Below are 24172 nucleotides of genomic sequence, written 5' to 3'. Positions count from 1 at the left end.
TTACACTCTTGATGAAGGTCTTATTTGAAACCTGATATACTACCTGTACATGGTGTATGAAATTTGCTTAGCTAGAAGCCTGGGGTTTTGCACAAGAAATAATTCTTGCTGACTTATGTGGACTTTCCTCAGGTGGCTAAATGTGTTCCAAACCAGAGTAAGATTTGCCACTTCAATAGAATCCAACATCCACAGGCAGAATTGTAACTAAAGTCTGAGATGTGCCTCTTTCTAAATAGACAAAATAACAGTTATTGCAGCTCACCTGGATTAGATAATTGCAATATCTAATGTTTGTACCAAGGTAGCTTTCCCCATCAATTTTTTCATGACTATATATATATATATATATATATATATATATATGATTTAATCGTGTATATATACACTATTTTAGAGTAGTGGAAGTTGTTACTTAAATTTACTTGTAAACAAGCCAAGGCCACAGGAGTGGTAAAAATGGAGCCAAGAAACAAGGCTTGCCTATAATCTGAAATTATAAATTTCAAATAATAAGAAAATCATTTAAATCTACCCAGATAGATTTAAACTACAAAATGTTTGGCACCATAAAATCTGCTGTTACTGCATTATCATAGATTTCATTACTTAGATCCAAGGGACTTACTTACATACAATTCAAAAAACAAAAAGCCTAGATGGCAAACACCATATTTTAATATATAAAATAAAAAGAATTATGCTATTTAGATACAAACAAATTGAAACTTATAACACAGAAATGCTATCAAATTAAGTTCAAACAAGAAAAAATTTAAATTCTCCCATGTGCTTCAGCAATTTAATTACTGTCTTTAACAAAAACTTGTGTTTCAATAACACATCTTAGTCTTTCTTTCTTATCAATGTTTAAACAAGTATCAGATGAATTTACTCCTTGATGTATTTTCTAATCATCATCCCTTTCCAAGGACATTTATTTATTTACTTTTACTTTCCCTTGTTAAGTATTCTTTCTTATTTTAATGAATAATAGTTTTCTGAAAGGATTTGGGGAAATATATTGAAGTCCTAGGCAACTCTGGAATATTTCAAAATTAATCATCTTTGTCATCCAAATAGATGCATGCAGCTCAGGTGCATTAATTGCATAGTAGAATTGAGAAAAGGTAGTAAGCCACACCCCTTAATAGATCACTCTAGACTTACATGAACAAGTTGATGCTGTCATATCAGAAGAGCTAATTTAGGAGGATGCTGCTCAGAGGGGATGCAGATCCAGTGATGTCGGAGGTCATCATTTTTATCATAGGTGAGTAGGTCACATTAACCTATTAATATTTAGTAATTGGTTATGACTTTTGAACTTCAGAAAACCCACCAATTACACTACTTCCTCTATATAGTTTTACAAAATCAATTCCACTTGTTTTCTATTCTACATCTGAAGAATGAAAATGTATGTTGCTTGACACAGTCATCAGGTAAAGATCTTGTTCAAACGACCTATCAACTCAGTCAAATAAATAATTTGGCTATGCTTATTTTACTTTTTACAGAACAGATTGATTAATCTTCCCAATCTTTGGGAAAAATATTAATAGTTTTACTGTTAAGTGAGGGCAAGAGATGTTAGAAAAAAATATATAAAAGTAAATTATATACAATTTTCTAAATGTTCTATGATTTTAGGAGAAAAAGGAGAGGCTCTATTTATGTCTTCTATTAGCACTGCAAAAGAGAAGAGTTTGTGATTTAAAGTAGAAATATCATAATTTTAGCACCATTCTAAATGAAAATCTATGGAAACAGAAGAAAATTTCTAAGATTCTGAAGTTATAGTGAAGATGATAAAGAAAATGTGCCTTTTTCAGAGTATTAAATATTCCTATTCCTGCACTAGATAGTGTCAAGTTCTAGTTTCCATGGATTTCATTTTATTACTTCATTTGCAATATGAGTTAATTCCTCATTTAATTTCCCTCACATTTCTTTCCCATAGTCAGTTTGTTAGAAATTTCACTCAGAATCCTCTTTGTATAAGTTTATAAACATTATAAGTAGTGGCAAATTGTTTCACTTATGTAATGTGAACAGGTAAATAGAAATTTTATTGAACGTTATCACAGCATAGTAAAATATAACTACCTACCATACCTTTCATATACTTGAAACATTACATAATCTAAACACTATTAGCACAATGAATAAATTAGATTCGGGATGACTGTTTGGTATATTATTTTCACCTAAAATGAAAATCAATAGATATATCAATTATCTCCATTGAAAAGTTAAGAGCTCATGATCTCATATTTGGCAAAATATTTAACCACAAGTAGAAACTTCATAGCAAGAAAATACATTTTGTAAACTGGAAATTCAGGCAACTTGTCAAATTATTGTGTAAAATCATGTAAAACTCTTTCACGGTGAAAGCAAAATTTAGCTCAAATTGCTACTTTTTTCTCTCCATGTTTATTAAAATAAAAAATATGTTATCAAAACCCCATTATATTCATACTTAAATATACAACTGGAGAGAAAACAACTTACAATTGTCTTTAGAGGGAACAAATTAATAAATAAAATGCAGTATATGTTTACAAAGGAATATTATTCAGCCTTAAAAGAGAAAGAAATCCTGGCACATATTAGAACATAGATAAATGTTCAGGATATTGTGTTACATATAATAAGCCCATCACACACACACACACACACACACACACACACAAACTGTGTGACTCCACTTACCTGCAGTTCTTAGAGAGACAGAGTGAAAAAGTTGTTGTCAAGGGCTGGGCAGAAAGGGGAAAGGGGAATTATTTAATTGGCAGACTTTCAATCTGAGAAGATGAACAGAGTCCTGGAAAATGATGTTGGTTATGAATGCACATCAGCATGGAAAAACTTAATGCCCCTCTGCTCAGGGTACACTAAAATAAGTAAGATGGTAGCAAACATGAAGTTATGAAACTTTCCCAACACACTACCATTGCTAAAGTACCTATTGATCTTTAAGCTGGTTTAGAGTTCTAACACTTCAACAGTAAGGAAGGTGAAAACAATGAAAAATCAGAAGCCCTCAAAACAGAGAAATGAAGAGCATTTTGAGGTCCTTGAGAAAAGTGATACTAAAGGCTATCTTTAGGGAATTTACATAGTTACTTAGGTGTACAAACTCTTAGGAGTCCTTGTTGTAGACATGACATGCAGATCACAAAGTTTTGGCAAATGCAAAGTACATTTGACAGGGAGGAAATGTGTACCTGTGATGTCTAACTTTGAAATAACACCTAAAATTGTCAAACAGAATGCTACCAGTACAATGATGATACTCAAGCAACGGAGTTAGGGACTGAGCGAGGGTTCGCACTGCCTTTCTCTGTCCTTAACAGCTTCCTGTGCAGGATGGCTGCACACAGTCGGGGAGAAGGAACGACCACGGAGGACGGGGCCTCCTGCCACCTTGGCACTTCACTGGATTACATCATATCCTTGAGACTGAATTACCATCCCCATTGCTGGTCATATTTATTCAACATGTACAACAGTTTCATACCAACATATCAGAAATGAAATTGCCTTTAAATATGTTGATTTTATTGAGACAGAAGAAGAAATTAATTTATCTTGGTTTTGGGAGAACTCAGGAGTTTTATTTTCTCTTCTTGATTCAGAAAATATTGTGTTTCTGTAACTTAGAGGATAAATAGTGTCATAACACAAGTGCCTTTACACAGTTAATGAAAGAGTGCATTAAGTATCAGTCTTGCAATTCTAGAAAACATGCTCAGAAATCATTATGCTTTTAGTATATAACACAATAAAGTAAAACTTTATGCACTAACCATTCCAAGGGAAGGTATATGTCCATCTGCAGAGATAGTCTTTCCAGTTTCTAGACCAGAGACTATATATCCTCTTGTGTGGAAGGAGAAAATGCCTTCCTGAATTAGTCAATGTCAGGAAATACCTGATTTTGGTAGGTTTCGATACATTTTCATGTGTCATATATTTGTAACATTCATTGTGAAATAATTCATTTTTAATAAACATGTTTATGTTATTCAGCATCTAAGAATATTAACTATGAATGAAACAAGGAAAGTGCAAATATAAATGACAAATTATGTGAATAATTTCCTTCTGTTCATGTAGGTGTCGGGTAAAACAAAGACACATCACATTCTTGCAATTCATCCAGAATCTTTATTTATTATGCAAATTAATCAGTAGTAAAGTTCAGAGATAGTTATGTTGAAAAACTTGAATATGAAGTTTTACAACATTGAAATTTATTTTATGTCCAGTTAATTTTTTTGTAAGTGGCAGATGAAGTATTTAAAAAAGGTTTCATCATTTTTCCACAAAAGTATTGTCAAGAAATATGCAATTCAAAGAGAGGACTGTGAATGATAAAACTGTATCTACTTCTCCATTTACAGTGTTACTACAACTTGAAACCATGGAAAACAGGAACGCTACCTCATACTTCATCCTCCTAGGACTCTTTAACCACTCAGGAGCCCACGTGTTTCTCTTTGTGATGACTCTGGCAGTTGCCTTCACCTCCCTCCTGGGCAATGCCCTCGTGATCCTGCTGATTCACCGAGACCCCCGGCTGCACACGCCCATGTACTTCCTGCTGAGCCAGCTCTCCCTCATGGACATGATGCTGGTCTGCACTATTGTGCCCAAGATGGCTGCTGACTACATGACAGGGAGAAAGTCCATCTCCCCCACTGGCCGTGGAGTGCAGATCTTCTTCCTCCTCACATTGGGAGGAGGTGAGTGCTTCCTCTTGGCAGCCATGTCCTATGACCGCTATGTGGCTATTTGCCATCCCCTGAGATACTCCATCCTCATGAGCTGGCAATTATGCCTGAGAATGACCTGGGGTTCCTGGTTCCTGGGGGCAGCTGATGGGCTCATGCAGGCTGCTGTCACCCTGAGCTTCCCATTTTGCAGGACTCATGAGATTGACCATTTCTTCTGTGAGGCTCCCGCTCTAGTGCGTTTGGCTTGTGCTGACACATCTGTCTTTGAGTACACCATGTACACATGCTGTGTGTTAATGCTCCTGGTCCCGTTTTCCCTCATCCTGACCTCCTACAGTCTCATCCTGGCTGCTGTTCTCCAGATGCATTCTGCGGAAGCCCGCAGAAAGGCTTTTAGCATATGCTCCTCACATTTGGCTGTGGTGGGACTGTTTTACGGAGCTGCCACTTTTTCCTATATGAGACCTAAATCTAATAGGTCAGCTAACCATGACAAGGTTGTGTCAGCATTTTATACTATTTTCACCCCTATGCTGAATCCTCTCATCTATAGTCTGAGGAACAGTGAGGTCAAGGGATCCTTTAGAAAGAGTTTGGGCCAGTGTGTTGCCTTAAGTCATGACTAAGATCAAATTTATTTGTCCCAAAGTTGAAGTCTGTATAAAGTAATTGTGTAAGAGTTCCTAGAGATAAATTATATATGCATTATAACTATAGTTGTTATTTCTCATTTAATATGAAGTGCAGACAAAAATCCCTATGTTGAGGCTGTTTACTAATTCATCAAAGAGTCAAATTGTGGATTGTAAAAAATCTGTACCTTCATGTACAAATCCTACACACCAAGTCACAATATTTGTTCAAAGAATCAATTAAGTAGTCAAAACTTTTTCAAGTTTGTTGACTTCTATAAATTGATGTATAATTTACAATCACTAGAATGCTTACATCTCAAGGCTACATTTCAATCAGTTTTGATAATATATCCACTCGTACTTTACACCCACCAGCAAGGGACCCAACTCTTACCAAACCAGAAATGTTACTCATGTCCTTCCAAGTGAGACCTCTTAAACCAGACACAACCCACCATTGGCCCAATTTACATCTGTAAGTGGGTGATCAGATGAAGAAAATGTGATCTATTTAAATAAAAATTGCAGCCATGAGAAAGAAAAAAGGAAATCCTGCTCTTTTTGCAGCAACGTGGATGAACCTGGTGAATGTTATGGTAATTAAAATTAGCCAGACACAGAATATAAATATTGTAGGATATCACTTCTCTGTGGAAAATTAAAAAGCCCAAGTCAGAAGCAGAAAGTAGTGACCAAGTACTGGGAAAGTGGGGAAATGTTGGTCAAATGATACAAAATTTCAGCTATAAAATAAATAATTTCTGGAGATCTAATGTACAGCCTTGTGACTCTAGTTAAAAATACTGTATTTGTACTTAAAATAGGCTGAAAAGGTAATTTTTCCCAGCATTGTTAAGGTATATTTGGCATATGAAATTGTGAAAGCTTAAGGTGTATCAAGTGTTGATTTGATACACTTATATATTTAAAAAATCACTATTGCCTTAGCTAACACTTCTATTGTGTTATGTAATTACCATTTCTTGTTTGTGAGAAAATTTAAGATACAGTCTCTCAGAATGATCAGGTATATACTGAATTATCATTAACTAATGCCATCATGCTGTGCATTTGGTCCTCAGGACTCACTCATCTGATAACTGGTAGTTTGTATGATTTGACCCACATCTTCCCATTTTATACAACACTAGCCTATAGTAACCAGCATTTTATTCTCCGCTTCTAGGACTTTGGCCTTTTACAACCATATGTAAGTCATACATATTTGCTTTTCTCTGTCTGACATATTTTAATTAGCAAATGTTTTCAAACTTCGAGTTTTCTCAAATGACTGGATTTCTTTTTTCTCATGGCTGAATTAATTATATATAATATATAGTTAATATGCATAATTTAATATATGTTTAATACATGTAATTTTAATTTTATATGGAGAGATCATTTGAATTTTTTCTGTATAATCTTTTATAATCATTCATTGGCAAACACTGGTCATTTCCATATCATGGCTATTGTGCCAAATGCTGCAATGAATGTGCGAGGGATATCTTTTGGAGACCCTGTTTCCATTTCCTTGGATATGTACCCAGAATTGTGATTGATGGATCAGATGGTAATTGTATTTTTAATATTTAGAGGAACCTCCATATTGTTTTCCATCATTACTGCAACAATTTACATTCTCACCAACATTGTACAAGGGTTGCCTTTTCTCAACTTCTTACCCAATGATTGTCATCTCTTGCCTGCTTACCAGCCATTTTAACACATGTGAGGCAAAATTTCATTCTGATTTTGATTTTTACTTCCCTGATCATTAGTGATGTTGGACACCTTTCCATGTACCTTTCCATCATTTGGATGTCTTCCTTAAAAAAAGTGTGTGTCAATTATATTTTGGATTTTTTTGTTTAATTTGGGTTTTTTCTGATATTTTTGAATGTGTGAGTGATTTATACATTTTCGATATCAAGTCATTATGATATGACTTTTAAATATTCTCTCAACCATACACAACTATTTATTTGATATTTATATCTTTTGTTGTACAGAAGTTTTTATTTTTTATTGAAATATAGTTGATGTACAATATGATATTGACTTTAACTATATAATATAATGATTCATCATTTGAACCCATTATTAAATCCTCACCCCAACTGGTGCAATTAACATCTATCAACATAGAAAGATGTTAGAGAACCATTGAATATATTTTCCATGCTGCACTTCAAAACCCCTAACCAACTTATATTTTGATTCAGGTTTTGATCCTCTTAATTGCCTCATACTCCCCACTCACCCATACCAACCTCTCCCCCAAGGTGACAACCAGTCCCTTCTCAGGGTCTATAGGTTTACTGCTATTTTGTTCATTTTGTTTTGTTTTTAGATTCTACATATATGTGAAATATATGGTGTTTGTCTTTCTCCTCCTAGCTTATTTCACTTGGTGCTATAAGCCAGTTCCATTCATGTTGTTGCAAATGGCAGGATTTATTTCTTTTTATGGCTGAATAATATTCCTTTGTGTAGATGTACCATGCCTTCTTATCCATTCATCTATTGATGAGCATTTAGGTTGCTTCCATATCTTGGCTATTTTAAATAAGACATTAATAAAAGTTTCAACAATGGATACATCATCTAGAAAGAAAAACACTAATTAAACATTGGAATTAAACTAGACGTTTGACAAGTGAACACATAAAACATCTAGCATCAGTAGAATACACATTCTTCTCAAACATGCAAAATTCTGCAGGATAAATCATATATTAGGCCACAAAACAACCCTCAACAAACTTAAGATAATTGAAATCAAATCAAGCAACTTTACTAACTAAAGCCATATGAAAGTTGATGGCAATTACAAGAGGAAACCTACAAATTCACAAATATATGGAGAATAATCATGTTGTGACAATCAGTGGGTCAGAGAAGAAATCAAAGGAAACTTTAAAAAATTTCAGTACAAATGTAAATGGAAACACAACAGACAACAATTTATGAGATATGGTAAAAGAGGTCCTGAAAGATGTTTACAGAGATAAAGGCCTACATTAAGAAAAAAGAAAGATCATAAATAACTAACTTTAGACCTCAAGGAACTTGAGCTAAAAAGAAAAAAAAAAACAGCTCAAGTTAGTAGAAATAAAGATCTGATAGGGAGTAAATTAGAGACTAGAATGACAATGTAAATATTAAATCTATTAGCTGTTTGGAAAAATGAAAAATTGTCTTACCTTTAGCTTGGTTAACTCAATTAAATAAAAACAGAAATGAAAGAGGAAAAATTAGAACTGAGAGCACCAAAATAAACAGTAGTATAAGCCCTATGAAAACTTATTTTCCAGAAAATTGGATAAAGTAAGAGAAATGAATAATTTTCTAGAAACACATGATCAATAAAAACTGAATCATGAAAAGATAGAAAATCTCAACAGACCAATAATAAGTAAGAGATTGAATACATGAAAACGAAACAAAACTACCAAAGCTGAAAATGCCAGTAATAGATAATTTCACTGGTGAAATCTCATATAATAAAGAATAATTAACCAATCCTCCCTCTATAATATAATATACCAAAAAATTTGAAGATGACAGAATACTCTAAAAATCATGTTACCGGGACAGCATTGCCCTGATATAAATTCAGACAGGGCCACTGAAAGAAAAGAAAATTATAAACCAATATCCCCAATGAATGCAGATACAAAAGCACTCAACAAATTGCTATAAAATCAAATTCAACAGCACATTAATGTTATCATATGCAAATTGATAAATACAGTATTCCATAGTAAAAGAAAAAAGATAAAAATCATGTAATCTCAAGATATCAAAAGCATAACAAAATGAAACATCCTTTCTTGGGAAAAACCCTCAACAAATTGGATATGGAAGGAATGTACCTCAGGATAATAAAACCCTTATAAAACAAACCCACAGCTAATATACTCAATGGTAAAAAAAGTCAAAGCTTTTCTTCTAGCATCAGAAAGAAGACAAGTTTGCCCACACTCACTATTTTTAGTCAATGAAGTACTGGAAGTTCTAGATAGAGCGTTTAGGCAATATAAAGAATTAAAAGGCATTGAAATTGGAAGTGGAGTAGAAAAATCATTATTATTTGCAAAAATATGATCTTATATATATAGAAAATCCTAAAGAGTTAACCAAAAACATGTTGGAAATAATCAACAGATTCAGTATAATCAATAGATTCAGTAATCAATAGATTCAGTAAGGTTGAAGGGTAACATCAACATGCAGGAACTAATTGTATTTGTAAACAAAAATGAAATATCTGTAAAGGAAAAAAATAATCCCATTCATAGTATAATCCAATTGCTTTTTTAGGTATCAGTTTTACCAAAGAGTGAAAGAACTGTACACAAAATTATAAGATGTTGATGAAAGAAACTGAAGACTATATATTCATATGGAAAGATATCTCATTCTCATGGAAGATAAGGATGAATCCTATTACAAAGAAATTTTACTTAAAATCATCTGTAGATTCAATTCAATTCTTATTAAAATTCCAATGACATTTTCACTGCAGTAGAAAAATAGTCCTAAAATCTGTAGAGAACACAAAAGTTCCAGAATAGCTGCAGCAGTCCTGAGCAAATACAAAGCTGGAGACATCACATTCATATCTTCAAACTGCAGCACAAGCTATAGTCACCAACTTAGCATAGCACTGGAATAAATATATACCCATAAAATCAGAGGACAGAGTCATGAGGCCAAAATAAAAGCTGACAAATAAGGTCAACTAATAATTGGCCAAGGAGCCAAATATATGCAGCTGGGAAAGGAGAGTCTCTTCAACAAATGGTGCTGGGAAAACTGAATAACCACAAGCAGAAGAATGAATTGGCCCCCTAGCATGTGTCATTTACATAAAATAACTTTAAATAGATAAAATACTTAAACACAGTACCCTGACAGTACAACTGCTAGAAGAAAATATGGTAATAGAGTTCCTGGATACTGGTCTTTGCAACCTTTTTTTTTTTTTATCGATAATTATTTTTTATTGAAGGGTAGTTGACACACAGTATTACATTAGTTTCAGGTGTACAACACAGTGATTCAACATTTATATACATGATAATTCTAGGTACCAGCTATCACCATACCAAGTTGTTACAATATTTTGACTATATTCGTTATGCTATACATTATATCCCGGTTACTTATTTATTTTACAATTGGAAGTGTGTTTATATATATATATATATATACATATATATATATATGTATATATATATAATTATTATTTTTTTTTGTGAGGGCATCTCTCATATTTATTGATCAAATGGTTGTTAACAACAATAAAATTCTGTATAGGGGAGTCAATGCTCAATGCACAACCATTAACCCACCCCAAGCCTAATTTTCATCAGTCTCCCATCTACTGAAGCATAACGAACAAGTTCTTACATGGAGAACAAATTCTTACATAGTGAATAAGTTACATGGTGAACAGTACAAGGGCAGTCATCACAGAAACTTTCAGTTTTGCTCATGCATTATGAACTATAAACAGTTCAAATATGAATATTCATTTGATTTTTATACTTGATTTATATGTGGATACCATATTTCTCTATTATTATTATTTTTAATAAAATGCTGAAGTGGTAGGTAGATACGAGATAAAGGTAGAAAACAGAGTTTAGTGTTGTAAGAGAGCAAATGTAGATGATCAGGTGTGTGCCTGTAGACTGTGTGTTAATCCGAGCTAGACAAGGGCAATAAAACATCCATGTATGCAGAAGATTTCTGTCAGAACATGAGGCGGGAGGTTCTAAGCCTCACCTCTGCTGATCCCCATTTTCTCACAAGATGGCCCCCTGCGACTGTGCCTGCCTTAGGTTGTTCCTCCCTTGAGGAATATTACCCGTGTCTGGCTAACCAGAAATCATCCGAGGCCATACAGGGAAATGTTAAGTTGGTAAGTGAGAGAGAAGCCTTATTGTTTGAAAAGGTTAGCTTTTTACTTCTTTGCATATTTATGCCCTGTGGCTTCTATGTCCAGTATTTGTCTTGAGGTGTCTTTACCACTTGGAAGAATTATGATACTCGGTAAATTTGACCTGTGGCACAAATTCTATTTAAGGGTTGTAATTAGGTAGGAAGAAGAAAAGCTGTAGAAGTAGCAGGCGGCAGAAAACGTGGGAAGATTGATTATTTCTTTGACATATCTTCTTGTAGAGTAACTTCAGCATGGATAGGTTTTAAACTACTAATTAAATTGTGCGCACACATTAACATAATAGAAGTACAGTTATGTAACCAAAGCATACCTGTAATTACCAGCCATCTCCAGTGAAACCAAGAAACCCAGTTAGGCACCTTAGGCATTTGTGAAAACTTATCTATGATATGGTGGATATTGTCCAACTGAACTTGAACAGTCTGAGAGAATTCAGATAAATTAAAACAACCCATTCCTGGTGACTGTTCACATCCCATATGTTCTTTTAACAGTAAATAGTCTGTGGTTGTAAGATTTTGGAGCGCTACAATTTGCACTTCTCCTAATTCTTGGTTGAGTTCCAACAGTATAGATCCAGTCAAATTTGTTGTTTTACTGTATGCACAGGCCAGCTTAGATATCTCCTTCATCATTCCCATGGCAAGTCCAGGAACTGGTGGGATGAGTGCATCTACCCCTGTGGCAGTGCGTGGAACTTTGTTGGGGTTTTTTTTTTTGCTGATCAACTTCTGTCATGAGTCTTCCTGAGGGTGCTGATGTTGGAAGTTCTTTTTCATATCGTATCTTAGTTCATTTTTGGGGTTGCCAAATTAGGCTTTGATCCTCTGTATAAACACAAACAGACCCTTTGCCTACACTTTTGTATGCCCTTTATATCATTGTGTAGAACTCATTGGAGGTCACCACACAGGAACTTTTTTTTTTTTATCATTAATCTACACTTACATTATGAATACTTTGTTTACTAGGCTCTCCCCTATACCAGGCCTGCCCTATATACTCCTTTATAGTCACTGTCCACCAGCGTAGCAAAATGTTGTAGAATCACTACTTGTCTTCTCTGTGTTGTACAGCCCTCCCCTTTCTCCCACCCCGCTATGGATGCTAATCTTAATCCCCCCTTTTTCTCCCCCCCCATTATCCCTCCCCACCCACCCATCCTCCCCAGTCCCTTTACCTTTGGTACCTGTTAGTCCATTCTTGAGTTCTGTGATTCTGCTGCTGTTTTGTTCCTTCAGTTTTTCCTTTGTTCTTATACTCCACAGATGAGTGAAATCATTTGGTATTTCTCTTTCTCTGCTTGGCTTGTTTCACTGAGCATAATACCCTCCAGCTCCATCCATGTTGCTGCAAATGGTAGGATTTGCCCTTTTCTTATGGCTGAGTAGTATTCCATTGTGTATATGTACCACATCTTCTTTATCCATTCATCTATCGATGGACATTTAGGTTGCTTCCAATTCTTGGCTATTGTAAATAGTGCTGCGATAAACATAGGGGTACATTGGTCTTTCTCATACTTGATTGCTGCATTCTTAGGGTAAATTCCTAGGAGTGCAATTCCTGGGTCAAATGGTAGGTCTGTTTTGAGCATTTTGATGTACCTCCATACTGCTTTCCACAATGGTTGAACTAATTTACATTCCCACCAGCAGTGTAGGAGGGTTCCACTTTCTCCACAGCCTCGCCAACATTTGTTGTTGGTTGTCTTTTGGATGGCAGCCATCCTTACTGGTGTGAGGTGATACCTCATTGTAGTTTTAATTTGCATTTCTCTGATAATTAGCGATGTGGAGCATCTTTTCATGTGTCTGTGGGCCATCTGTATTTCTTTTTTGGAGAACCGTCTGTTCAGTTTCTCTGCCCATTTTTTAATTGGGTTATTTGTTTTTTTTTTGTTGAGGTTTGTGAGCTCTTTATATATTCTAGACATTAAGCCTTTATCGGATGTGTCATTTTCAAATATATTCTCCCATACTGTAGGGTTCCTTTTTGTTCTATTGATGGTGTCTTTTGCTGTACAGAAGCTTTTCAGCTTAATATAGTCCCACTTGTTCATTTTTGCTGTTGTTTTCCTTGCCCGGGGAGATATGTTCAAGAAGAGGTCATTCATGTTTATGTCTAAGAGGTTTTTGCCTATGTTTTCTTCCAAGAGGTTAATGTTTTCATGACTTACATTCAGGTCTTTGATCCATTTTGAGTTTAATTTTGTATATGGGGTTTACACAATGGTCCAGTTTCATTCTCCTACATGTAGCTGTCCAGTTTTGCCAGCACCATCTGTTGAAGAGACTGTCATTTCGCCATTGCATATCCATGGCTCCTTTATCAGATATTAATTGACCATATATGTCTGGGTTAATGTCTGCAGTCTCTATTCTGTTCCATTGGTCTGTGGCTCTGCTTTTGTGCCAGTACCAAATTGTCTTGATTACTATGGCTTTATAGTAGAGCTTGAAGTTGGGGAGTGATATCCCCCCTACTTTATTCTTCTTTATCAGGATTGCTTTGGCTATTTGGGGTCTTTGGTGTTTCCATATGAATTTTTGAATTATTTGTTCCAGTTCATTGAAGAATGTTGCTGGTAGTTTCATAGGGATTGCATCAAATCTGTATATTGCTTTGGGCAGGATGGCAATTTTGACGATGTTAATTCTTCCTAGCCATGAGCATGGGATGCGTTTCCATCTGTTAGTGTCCCCCTTAATTTCTTTTAATAGTGACTTGTAGTTTTCAGAGTATAAGTCTTTCATGTCTTTGGTTAGGTTTGTTCCTAGGTATTTTATCTTTTTTGATGCAATTGTGAATGGAGTTGTTTTCCAGATTTCTCTTTCTGTTGGTTCATTGTTGGTGTATAGGAAAGCCACAGATTTCTGTGTGTTGATTTTGTATCCTGCAACTTTGCTGTATTCCGATATCAGTTCTAGTAGTTCTGGGGTGGAGTCTTTAGGGTTTTTTATGTACAGTATCATGTCATCTTCAAATAGTGACAGTTTAACTTCTTCTTTACCAATCTGGATTCCTTGTATTTTTTTGTTTTGTCTGAATGCCATAGCTAGAACCTCCAGTGCTATGTTAAATAACAGTGGGGAGAGTGGGCATCCCTGTCTAGTTCCCAAACTCAGAGGAAAAGCTTTCAGCTTCTCGCTGTTCAATATAATGTTGGCTGTGTGTTTATCATAGATGGCCTTTATTATGTTGATGTACTTGCCCTCTATTCCCATTTTGCTGAGAATTTTTATCATGAATGGATGTTGAACTATGTCAAATACTTTTTCAGCATCGATGGAGATGATCATGTGGTTTTTGTCTTTCTCTTTGCTGAAGTGGTGGATGATGTTGATGGACTTTCGAATGTTGTACCGTCCTTGCATCCCTGGGATGAATCCCACTTGGTCTTTGTGTAAGATCCTTTTGATGTATTTTTGAATTCGGTTTGCTAATATTTTGTTGAGTATTTTTGCATCTACGTTCATCAGGGTTATTGGCCTGTAGTTTTCTTTTTTGGTGGGGTCTTTGCCTGGTTTTGGTATTAGGGTGATTTGGGCTTCATAGAATGAGTTTCAGAGTATCCCCTCCTCTTCTATTTTTTGGAAAACTTTAAAGAGAATGGGTATGATGTCTTCCCTCTATGTCTGACAAAATTCTGAGGTGAATCCATCTGGCCCAGGGGTTTTGTTCTTTGGTAGTTTTTTGATTATCACTTCAATTTCGTTGCTGGTAATTGGTGTGTTTAGATTTTCTGTTTCTTTCTTGGTCAGTCTTGGAAGGTTATATTTTTCTAGGAAGTTGTCTGTTTCTCCTAGGTTTCCCAGCTGGTTGGCATATAGGTTTTCATAGTACTCACTAATAATTCTTTTTATTTCTGTGGGGTCCGTCGTGATTTTTCCTTTCTCGTTTCTGATACTGTTGATTTATGTTGACTCTCTTTTCCTCTTAATAATTCTGGCTAGAGGCTTATCTATTTTGTTTATTTTCTCTTAGACCCATCTCTTGGTTTCATTGATTTTTGCTATTGTTTTATTCTTCTCAATTTTGTTTATTTCTTCTCTGATCTTTATTATGTCCCTCCTTCTGCTGAACTTAGGCCTCATTTGTTCTTTATTTTCCAATTTTGATAATTGTGACATTAGACCATTAATTTGGGATTGTTCTTCCTTTTTTAAATATGCCTGGATTGCTATATACTTTCCTCTTAAGACTCCTTTTGCTGTGTCCCACAGTAGTTGGGGCTTTGTGTTGTGGTTGTCGTTTGTTTCCATATATTTCTGGATCTCCATTTTGATTTGGTCATTGATCCACTGATTATTTAGGAGCGTGTTGTTAAGCCTACATGTGTTTGTGAGCCTTTTTGCTTTCTTTGAACAGTTTATTTCTAGTTTAATGCCTTTGTGGTCTGAAAAGTTGTTTGGTAGGTTTTCAATCTTTTGGAATTTACTGAGGCTCTTTTTGTGTCCTAGTATGTGGTCTATTCTGGAGAATGTTCCATGTGCACTTGAGAAGAATGTGTATCCTGTTGCTTTTGTATGTAGAGTTCTGTAGATATCTACTAGGTCCATCTGTTCTAGTGTGTTGTTCAGTGCCTCTGTGTCCTTACTTATTTTGTGTCTTGTGGATCTGTCCTTTGGAGTGAGTGGTCTGTTTAAGTCTGCTAGAATGGATGCATTACATTCTATTTCCTCTTTTAGTTCTGTTCGTATTTGTTTCAGGTATATTGCTGCTCCTGTATTGGGTGCATATATATTTATATTGGTTATATCCTCTTGATGGACTGAGCCCTTTATCATTGTGTCATGTCCTTATTTTTCTTTTGTTACATTCTTTAGTTTGAAGTCTGTTTTGTCTGATACCAGAGTTGCAACACCTGCTTTCTTCTCTCTGTTGTTAGCAAGAAATATCTTTTTCCATCCCTTGACTTTAAGTCTGTGGATGTCTTTGGGTTTGAGGTGAATCTCTTCTAAACAGCATATGGATGTATCCTGCTTTTTTATCCATTCTATTTCTCTGTGTCTTTTGATTGGTGCATTCGGTCCATTTACATTTACGGTGGTTATTGAAAGTTATGAACTTATTGCCTTTGCAGGCTTTAAGTTTGTTGTTACCAAAAGTTCAGGGTTAGCTTTTTTACTATCTTACTAACTTAACTCGCTTGTTGGGCTATTATAAACGTGGTCTGATGATTCTTTATTTCTCTCCCTTCTTATTCCTCCTCCTCCCTTCTTCATAGGTTGGGTATTTTGTTCTGTGCTCTTTTTAGGAGTGCTCCCATCTAGAGCAGTCCCTGTAGGATGCCCTGTAGAGGTGGTTTGTGGGAGGTAAATTCCCTCAACTTTTGCTTGTCTGGGAATTGTTTAATCCCTCCTTCATATTTAAGTGATATTCATGCTGGATACAGTAGTCTTGGTTCGAGGCCCTTCTGTTTCATTGCATTAAGTATATCATGCCATTCTCTTCTGGCCTGTAGGGTTTCTGTTGAGAAGTCTGATGATAGCCTGATGGGTTTTCCTTTGTAGGTAACCTTTTCTTTCTCTCTGGCTGCCTTTAATACTTTGTCCTTGTCTTTGACCTTTGCCATTTTAATTATTATGTGTCTTGGTGTTGCCCTCCTGGGATCCCTCGTCATGTGAGTTCTATGTACCACTGTGTTCTGAGAGGCCATTTCTTCCCCTAGTTTGGGGAAGTTTTCAGCAATTATTAGTTCAAAGACACTTTCTATCCCTTTTTCTCTCTCTTCTTCTTCTGGTACCTCTATAATGCGGATATTGTTCCGTCTCGATTGGTCACTCAGCTCTCTTAAAATTCTTTTATTCCTGGAGATCCTTTTATCTCTCTCTGCATTAGCTTCTCTGCATTTCTGTTCTCTGTTTTCTAGTCCATTAATGGTCTCTTGCATCTCATCCATTCTGTTTTGAAGTCCTTCCAGTGCTCGTTTTATTTCTGTATTCTCCCTTCTTAGTCCTTGCATATTTCTCTCCAAGTCCAACAGCATGATTGTGACTTTTGTTTTGAATTCTTTTTCAGGAAGACTGCTTAACTCTATATCCCCAGGTTCCTTCTCAGGGGAAGATGTAGCAGATGCCAAAGCTGTCTGGGTTAGTCTTGTCTGGAACATATTTTTTTGCCTTTTCATGTTAACAGATGCTATTGACTGTCAGCTGGGAGGGTCAAACTTTTCACTTGCTGCTGGCCTTTCTTTACTGAGACAACTGCCACCCCTAGTGGCTTGTGTTGGGTAACTGCGTGTAGGCTGTTTTTTTGTGTCTTGCCCGAACGATATGGAGGGATCTGCCTTTCTGTGTGCGTGGTTAGCCTTAGGCTGTTTCTCTGCTTTCGCAGCGCATGGAGGGCTAATGGACAGTGGGGGCTTTTTTGCTGTTTTGCTCCGTGAGTGGTCTCAGAGCTGTTTCCCTGGGGGTTAGTGCGTCTGTTTCTCCCTGTAATTTCCAGCCACTGGGCTGTGACCTTTGTTGTTTCCGTCTAGCTGTTAAGTCCCTGTCCCTTTAAGACTTTCAAAAAGCACTCGCTTTTCTTTGACACAGGGGAATCAGCTTCGGATCCCACTAAGAGGTCTTGCTGCCCTATTTCCCTAGTTTCCAGTCCTCCACGCATGCACTGTGTCTGCGCTTTGGTGCGGGTGGCTGGGGCTGTGTGTTTAGCAGTCCTGGGCTACCTCTCCCTCCCGCCAGGAGCTTGGGGGGGAGGTGTGCTTGGGTCCAGCCGGGCCAGGGTTTGTATCTTACCCCTTTCACCAGGCGCTGGGCTCTCGCACATGTGGATGTAGTCTAGCTATTGTCCTATGTCTTCTGGTCTCTCTTTTAGGATTCGTTGTATTTGTTGTATTTTCAAAAATATATATGTTTTTGGGAGGAGATTCCCACTGTCCTACTCAAGCCGCCATTTTGGCTCCGCCTCTATACCCATTTTGTTGAGAGTTTTTATCATGAGTGGATGTTGAATTTTGTCAAATGCTTTTTCAGGATCTATGTAGATGATCATGTGGTTTTCATCATTCTTTTTGTTGATGTGATGGATGTTGTTGATGGATTTTTAAATGTACCATCCTTGCATCCCTGGAATAAATCCACTAGATCATGATGGAGTATCTTTTTGATGTGTTTTTGAACTTGGTTTGCTAATATTTTGCTGAGTATTTTTGCATCTATATTAGTCAGGGATATTGTGTAATTTTCTTTTTTTTTTGTGGGGTCTTTGTCTGGTTTTGGTATTAGAGTGATGCTGGCCTCATAGAATGAGTTTGGAAGTATTCCCTCTTCTTCTACTCTTTGGAAATTTTTAAGAGGATGGGTATTAGGTCTTCACTAAATGTTTGATAAAATTCAGCGGTGAAACCATCTGGTTCAGGAGTTTTGTTCTTAGGTAGGTTTTTTATTACCATTTCTATTACATTGCTGGTAATTGATCTGTTCAGATTTTTTGTTTCTTTGTGGGTCAGCCTTGGAATGTTGTATTTTTCTAGAAAGTTGTCTATTTCTTCTAGGTCATCCCATTTGTTGGTATATAGATTTTCATAGTATTCTCTAATAATTCTTTGTATTTCTGTGGTGTCTGTAGTGATTTGTCCTTTCTCATTTCTGATTTGACTTATGTTGGTAGTCTTTCTTTTTTTCTTAATAAGTTTGGCTAGGGGTTTATCTATTTTGTTATTTTCTCGAAGATTCAGCTCTTATTTTCACTGTTTCTCCCTACTGTTTTATTCTTCTCGATTTTATTTGTTTCTGCTCTAATCTTTATTTTGTCCCTCCTTCTACAGACTTTGGACCTCATTTGTTCTTCTTTTTCTAGTATCATTAATTGTGAGTTTAGACTGCTCATATGGGATTGTTCTTCTTTCCTGATGTAGGCCTCTATTGCAATATACTCTCCTCTTAGCACGGCCTTTGCTGCGTCCTACAGGTTTTTTGGTGTTGAATTATTGTTATTTGTCTCCATATATTACTTTATTTCTGTTTTTATTTGGTCATTGATCCATTGGTTATTTAGGGGAATGTCATGAAGACTCCTTGTGTTTGTGGGATTTTTCATTTTCTTTGCATAATCTATTTCTAGTTTCATACCTTTGTGCTCTGAGAAACTGGGTGGTACAATTTTGATCTTTTTGAATTCAGTGAGGCTCTTTTTGTGGTCTAGGATATGATCTATTCTTTAAAATGTTCCATATGCACTTGAGAAAAATGTGTATCCTGCTGCTTTTGGGTGTACAGTTCTGTAGATGTCTGTTAGGTCCATCTGCTCTAATGTGTTGTTCAGTGCCTCTGTGTTCTCACTTATTTTCTGTCTGGTTGATCTGTCCTTCAGAGTGAGTGGAGTGTTGAAGTCTCCTAGAATGAATGCATTGTATTCTATTTCCCCTTTTAATTCTGTTAGTATTTGTTTCACACATGTAAGTGCTTCTGTGTTGCACACAGACATTTATAATGGTTATATCTTCTTGTTGGATTGACCGCTTTATCATTATGTAATGTCCTTCTTTGTCTATTGTGACTTTCTTTGTTTTGAAGTCTATTTTGTCTGATACAGGTACTGCAACTCCTCCTTTTTTCTCTGTATTAGTTGTACGAAATATCTTTTTCCATCTCTTCACTTTTAGTCTGTGTATGTCTTTGGGTTTAAAGTGAATCTCTTGTAGGCAGCATTTAAATGGTTCTTGTTTTTTTATCCATTCAGTGACCCTATGTCTTTTGATTGGTGCATTAGTCCACTTACATTTAAGGTGATTATCAATAGCTATTTACTTCTTGCCATTGCAGGCTGTAGATTCATGGTTACCAAAGGTTCAAGGTTAACTTCCTTACTATCTAAGATTCTAACAACTCACTTAATATGCTATTACAAACACAGTCTAAAGGTTCTTTTCTTTTTCTCCTCCTTTTTATTCCTCCTCCATTCTTTATATATTAGGTATCGTATTCTGTACTCTTTATCTATCCCTTGACTGATTTCGGGGATGGTTCATTTAATTTTTCATTTGCTTAGTAAATTAGCTGTTCTAGTTGTTTACTGTGGTTTTATTACCTCTGGTGACAGCTATTAAACCTTAGGAACACTTCCATCTAAAGCAGTCCCTCCAAAATACACTGTAGAGATGGTTTGTGGGTGGTAAATTTTCTCAGCTTTTGCTTATCTGGAAATTGTTTAATTCTTCCTTCAAATTTAAATGGTACTCTTGCTAGATAAAGTAATCTTGGTTCGAGGCCCTTCAGCTTCATTGCATTAAATACATCATGCTACTCCCTTCTGGCCTATAAGGTTTCTGCTGAGAAGTCTGATGATAGCCTGATGGGCTTTCCTTTGTATGTGATCTTATTTCTCTCTCTGGCTGCTTTTAATAATTTGTCCTTATCCTTAATCTTTGCCATTTTAATTACTATATGTTTTGGTGTTGTCTTCCTTGGGTCCCTTGTGTTGGAAGATCTGTGGATCTCCATGGCCTGAGAGACTATCTCCTTCCCCAGATTAAGATGTTTTCAGTAATTCCCCCCTCAAAGACACTTTCTATCCCTTTTTCTCTCTCTTCTTCTTCTGGTACCCCTATAATGCAAATATTGTTCCATTCGGATTGGTCATACAGTTCTCTCAATATTCTTTCATTCTTACAGATCCTTTTCTCTCTCTGTGCCTCAGCTTCTTTGTATTCTTCTCCTCTAGTTTCTCTTTCATTTATCATCTCCTCCTCCATATCTAATTTGCTTTTAATACCCTCCATTGTGCTCTTCAATGTTTGGATCTCTTACCGAATTTATTCCTGAGTTCTTGCATATCTTTCTGTACCTCCATGTGGATGTTAATTATTTTTATTTTGAACTTTCTTTCAGGAAGATTCATGAGGTCAATGTCATTAAATCTTTCTCAGGAGTTGTATTAATAATTTTACTTTGAACCAGGTTCCTTTGGTGTGTCATATTTGTATATTGTGCCCTCTAGTGTCCAGAAGCTCTATTTGCTGGAGCTGCTCAGCCCCTGAAGCAATGTTGGGGGTCACATGGGAATGGTATTGGTGTCTGGGGTGAGGAAAGAGCTGTTTCCTGCTTCCTGGCTGCTATGCCTGTCTACATTGCCTGAACCAGTGGACCGAGCACACAGGTATAAGCCTCTATGCTTTGCATGTGCAGTTGCTGTAGACAGATCTTCCTACTTGCTGGCCTAATGCTGGGGTATTTTTTGCTGATTTGCGAGCCAGTTGGGGCTGGCCTGGAGAAAGGCACAGTAGGCTGCCCATCACGGAGGGGTTTCTTGGAGCTGTGTAGCCAGCCAGGGAGCTGGAGCACCTGAAGATCATGAAACCTCCCAACCTGCTGGGCAGAGTGCACCTGGAAAATTTTGTCTACCTGTTCTTTGTTCTGAGCAGTAAGCTCTGTGCAATCCTCGCCCCTTTAGCAGCCCTCTTGCTAAGGGATTCTTTGTTAGGCAGTCTCTCCGACTGCCTGCCTTTCTTTTTTCCCAGAGCAGCCGGATATGGATCTCTGCTTTCCACAAGTGGCTGAAATCTCAGTCCCTCCAGGAATTCTGTGTGTCTTAGCTTTCCAAATCCCTAATCATGAGAGTACTATTCACGAGTCATGAAATGTAGGTTTGTCTTCCCAGGGCCGATCTCTGGAGTTGGCTATTCAGCAGTCCCAGGCCTCAACTCCCTCCCTGCTCAGTTTATCTTCCTCCAGCTGGTGAGCTGGGGTAGGGGAGGGTCTCAGGTCCCACCAGGCCACAGCTTTGGTACGTTACCCTTTCCATGAGGTCTGCTCTCTTCTCCAGGTGTGTGCAGTCTGGCTCAGTCCTGTTTCCTATTTCTCTTTCAGGATTAGTTGTATTAATCATATTTTCATATTATATGTGGTTTTAGGAGGAAGCCTCTGACTCACCTCTCATACCACCATCTTTTATCTTCTCCCTTTCCTACTGTTTCAAACACAAATGATGTGTAACTGGATGAGAAAAGCAGTTTACAAAATTGCAGGTTCAGTGTGATCCTAAATTGCCAAATACAATATGCATGTAGTTGGATGTATAGAAGGAAAAGGAACTGGAAGGATGATCAGAAATGTTAATGGGTGTCTCTGGTTATAGGTTTGCAGGTATTATTTTCATCTTGCTCATCTGTTTTGAAAAAGTTTACAATAAAGATGTTGTTTTTCTAGTATGAATCCAAATGAAATTTTAAAAACTATTTTTATGCAGACATATATTGAGATAAGGATGCTGGGAAATCAACTTGCTGGCTTAATGTCCAGCACTACTGAAAGGCCTTTGAGTAATGTAACTGAGTGTTAAGGGGCAGAGGAAGGGTATTATATAATTCTGCTGCATGATGTGACTACAGGTTTTGTATCATTCATACTACAAAAGGTACATCCGTAAATATCCTATGGTTGGTAAACACTATGGACTAGGGTCAGGGTAACTTGCTATTGCACTAGCTTTAGTGTAGATGGCTCTATGATTAAGGACATACCATTTAAACTGTCTAGCTCTTGGTTTCCTCATATATGAAACAGGGGGATTGCATTTGACCTCTAAGGATTCTGTAGCTCTGAAAGTCTATGTTTTCCAGTGTGAACATTACAATATTCTGCTTTCATTCTAGATACTGAGGTCTGAGACAAGTTAAACTATCTTGGGTTTTAAACTGTGGACTTGAAGAGATAGAAGTTAATTTTCTCTTTTGGGCCCGATCCACATAAGGAGTTCCACTGACAGAACCAATACTCTATGTCCTACTGAGATGCCTAGCTCTTGAGATCATTTACTTCCTGCGTTGTCTGTAGTCCCAGGCCTGCTGCTTATCTGGATATTTCTCTTCACTCTTTTGGAATTGCACCACCACTGCCCACTTACCTACTTCTTGCTTCTCCACTCTAATATCTCCTTGCCCCAAAGCTTTCCTGTTACTATGAATAGTTCACTTGCAGTGAAATACTGTAGCTGGCTCTCAGTTATGCACCTTTCCCACTCAGTTCTTTCCACTCTTTTTATTAAATCAGCATAGCTTTTTCACACCTTTCCCCAATGAAATGTCAAAAGGTACCATCTAAGAAACAGGTTATCTGGGCTTATGACTGCTAGTAACTGATATTGACAGTAGATTCAATAGCCATGGGTACAACTCATCATTGATTAGCTCTGTCATGAGATAGAGCAATATTGCACTGCTTCCCATCTCTACACACTAGGACAAATTTTAAATGGTATTTTTGTGCTTTGCTGTTCTCTCTGTGCAAATCTTATAACTTGAGGAAAACCACTTAAGCGGTGGTGGAGGGGAGAGGAAGAGATTTAATGAGCAACTCATATTTAAATGAGTACTAAATGTTTTATAAGAGTCATATTGCAATTTCCTTATAATGTATTGATATTAGGCAGGTACAGTATTGTCCTTTTCTGGAAAAGAAATCTTTCCATAATAGGTTACTGCCACATATATGGGTTCCAGACACTCATTACTTCAAGATCAATGTGCCTGTGTGATGGAGTGACAAACGTAAATACATTTGTGGATGTCCAGTGAAAATGTAGCTTCTTTGTTTTCAGTAGTGATCCTATCTTCTGGTGTCTACATCCTGATGTGTTGTCTATAAAGGTGAAAAAGCAACCAGTATAATATGCCAATTAAAAATATCTTAGTTTCTTATGGTGTACACAGTCATTTTGATTTAAAATAATCTTTCCAAGTAAATAATTATTTCAAAGTCCAATCTTTGATTAGATGTTTTCTTTTCTCTTTCCTTTCTCAAGGTAGCTTCACTTCTGGGTGTAAGAAAAAAATCTGATACTGTGGGATATCATGGAACTTGGGATGGGGGGAT

At 36.6% G+C, this 24172-nt stretch overlaps 1 protein-coding gene across 1 annotated transcript; it reads left to right on the top strand.

Moving 5' to 3' along the window:
* Positions 1-4429: 4429 nt before the first annotated feature.
* LOC118920032 (olfactory receptor 2T33-like) lies at positions 4430-5371 on the top strand. The gene has a single exon (XM_036900450.2). The coding sequence runs from the start codon at positions 4433-4435 to the stop codon at positions 5369-5371; it is 939 nt and encodes a 312-aa protein (XP_036756345.2). The 5' UTR covers positions 4430-4432.
* Positions 5372-24172: the final 18801 nt, after the last annotated feature.

This window comes from Manis pentadactyla, chromosome 13 (genome assembly GCF_030020395.1).
Source record: "Manis pentadactyla isolate mManPen7 chromosome 13, mManPen7.hap1, whole genome shotgun sequence".
Lineage (NCBI taxonomy): Eukaryota > Metazoa > Chordata > Mammalia > Pholidota > Manidae > Manis > Manis pentadactyla.
This window is presented reverse-complemented; position numbering and strand designations above follow the sequence as displayed.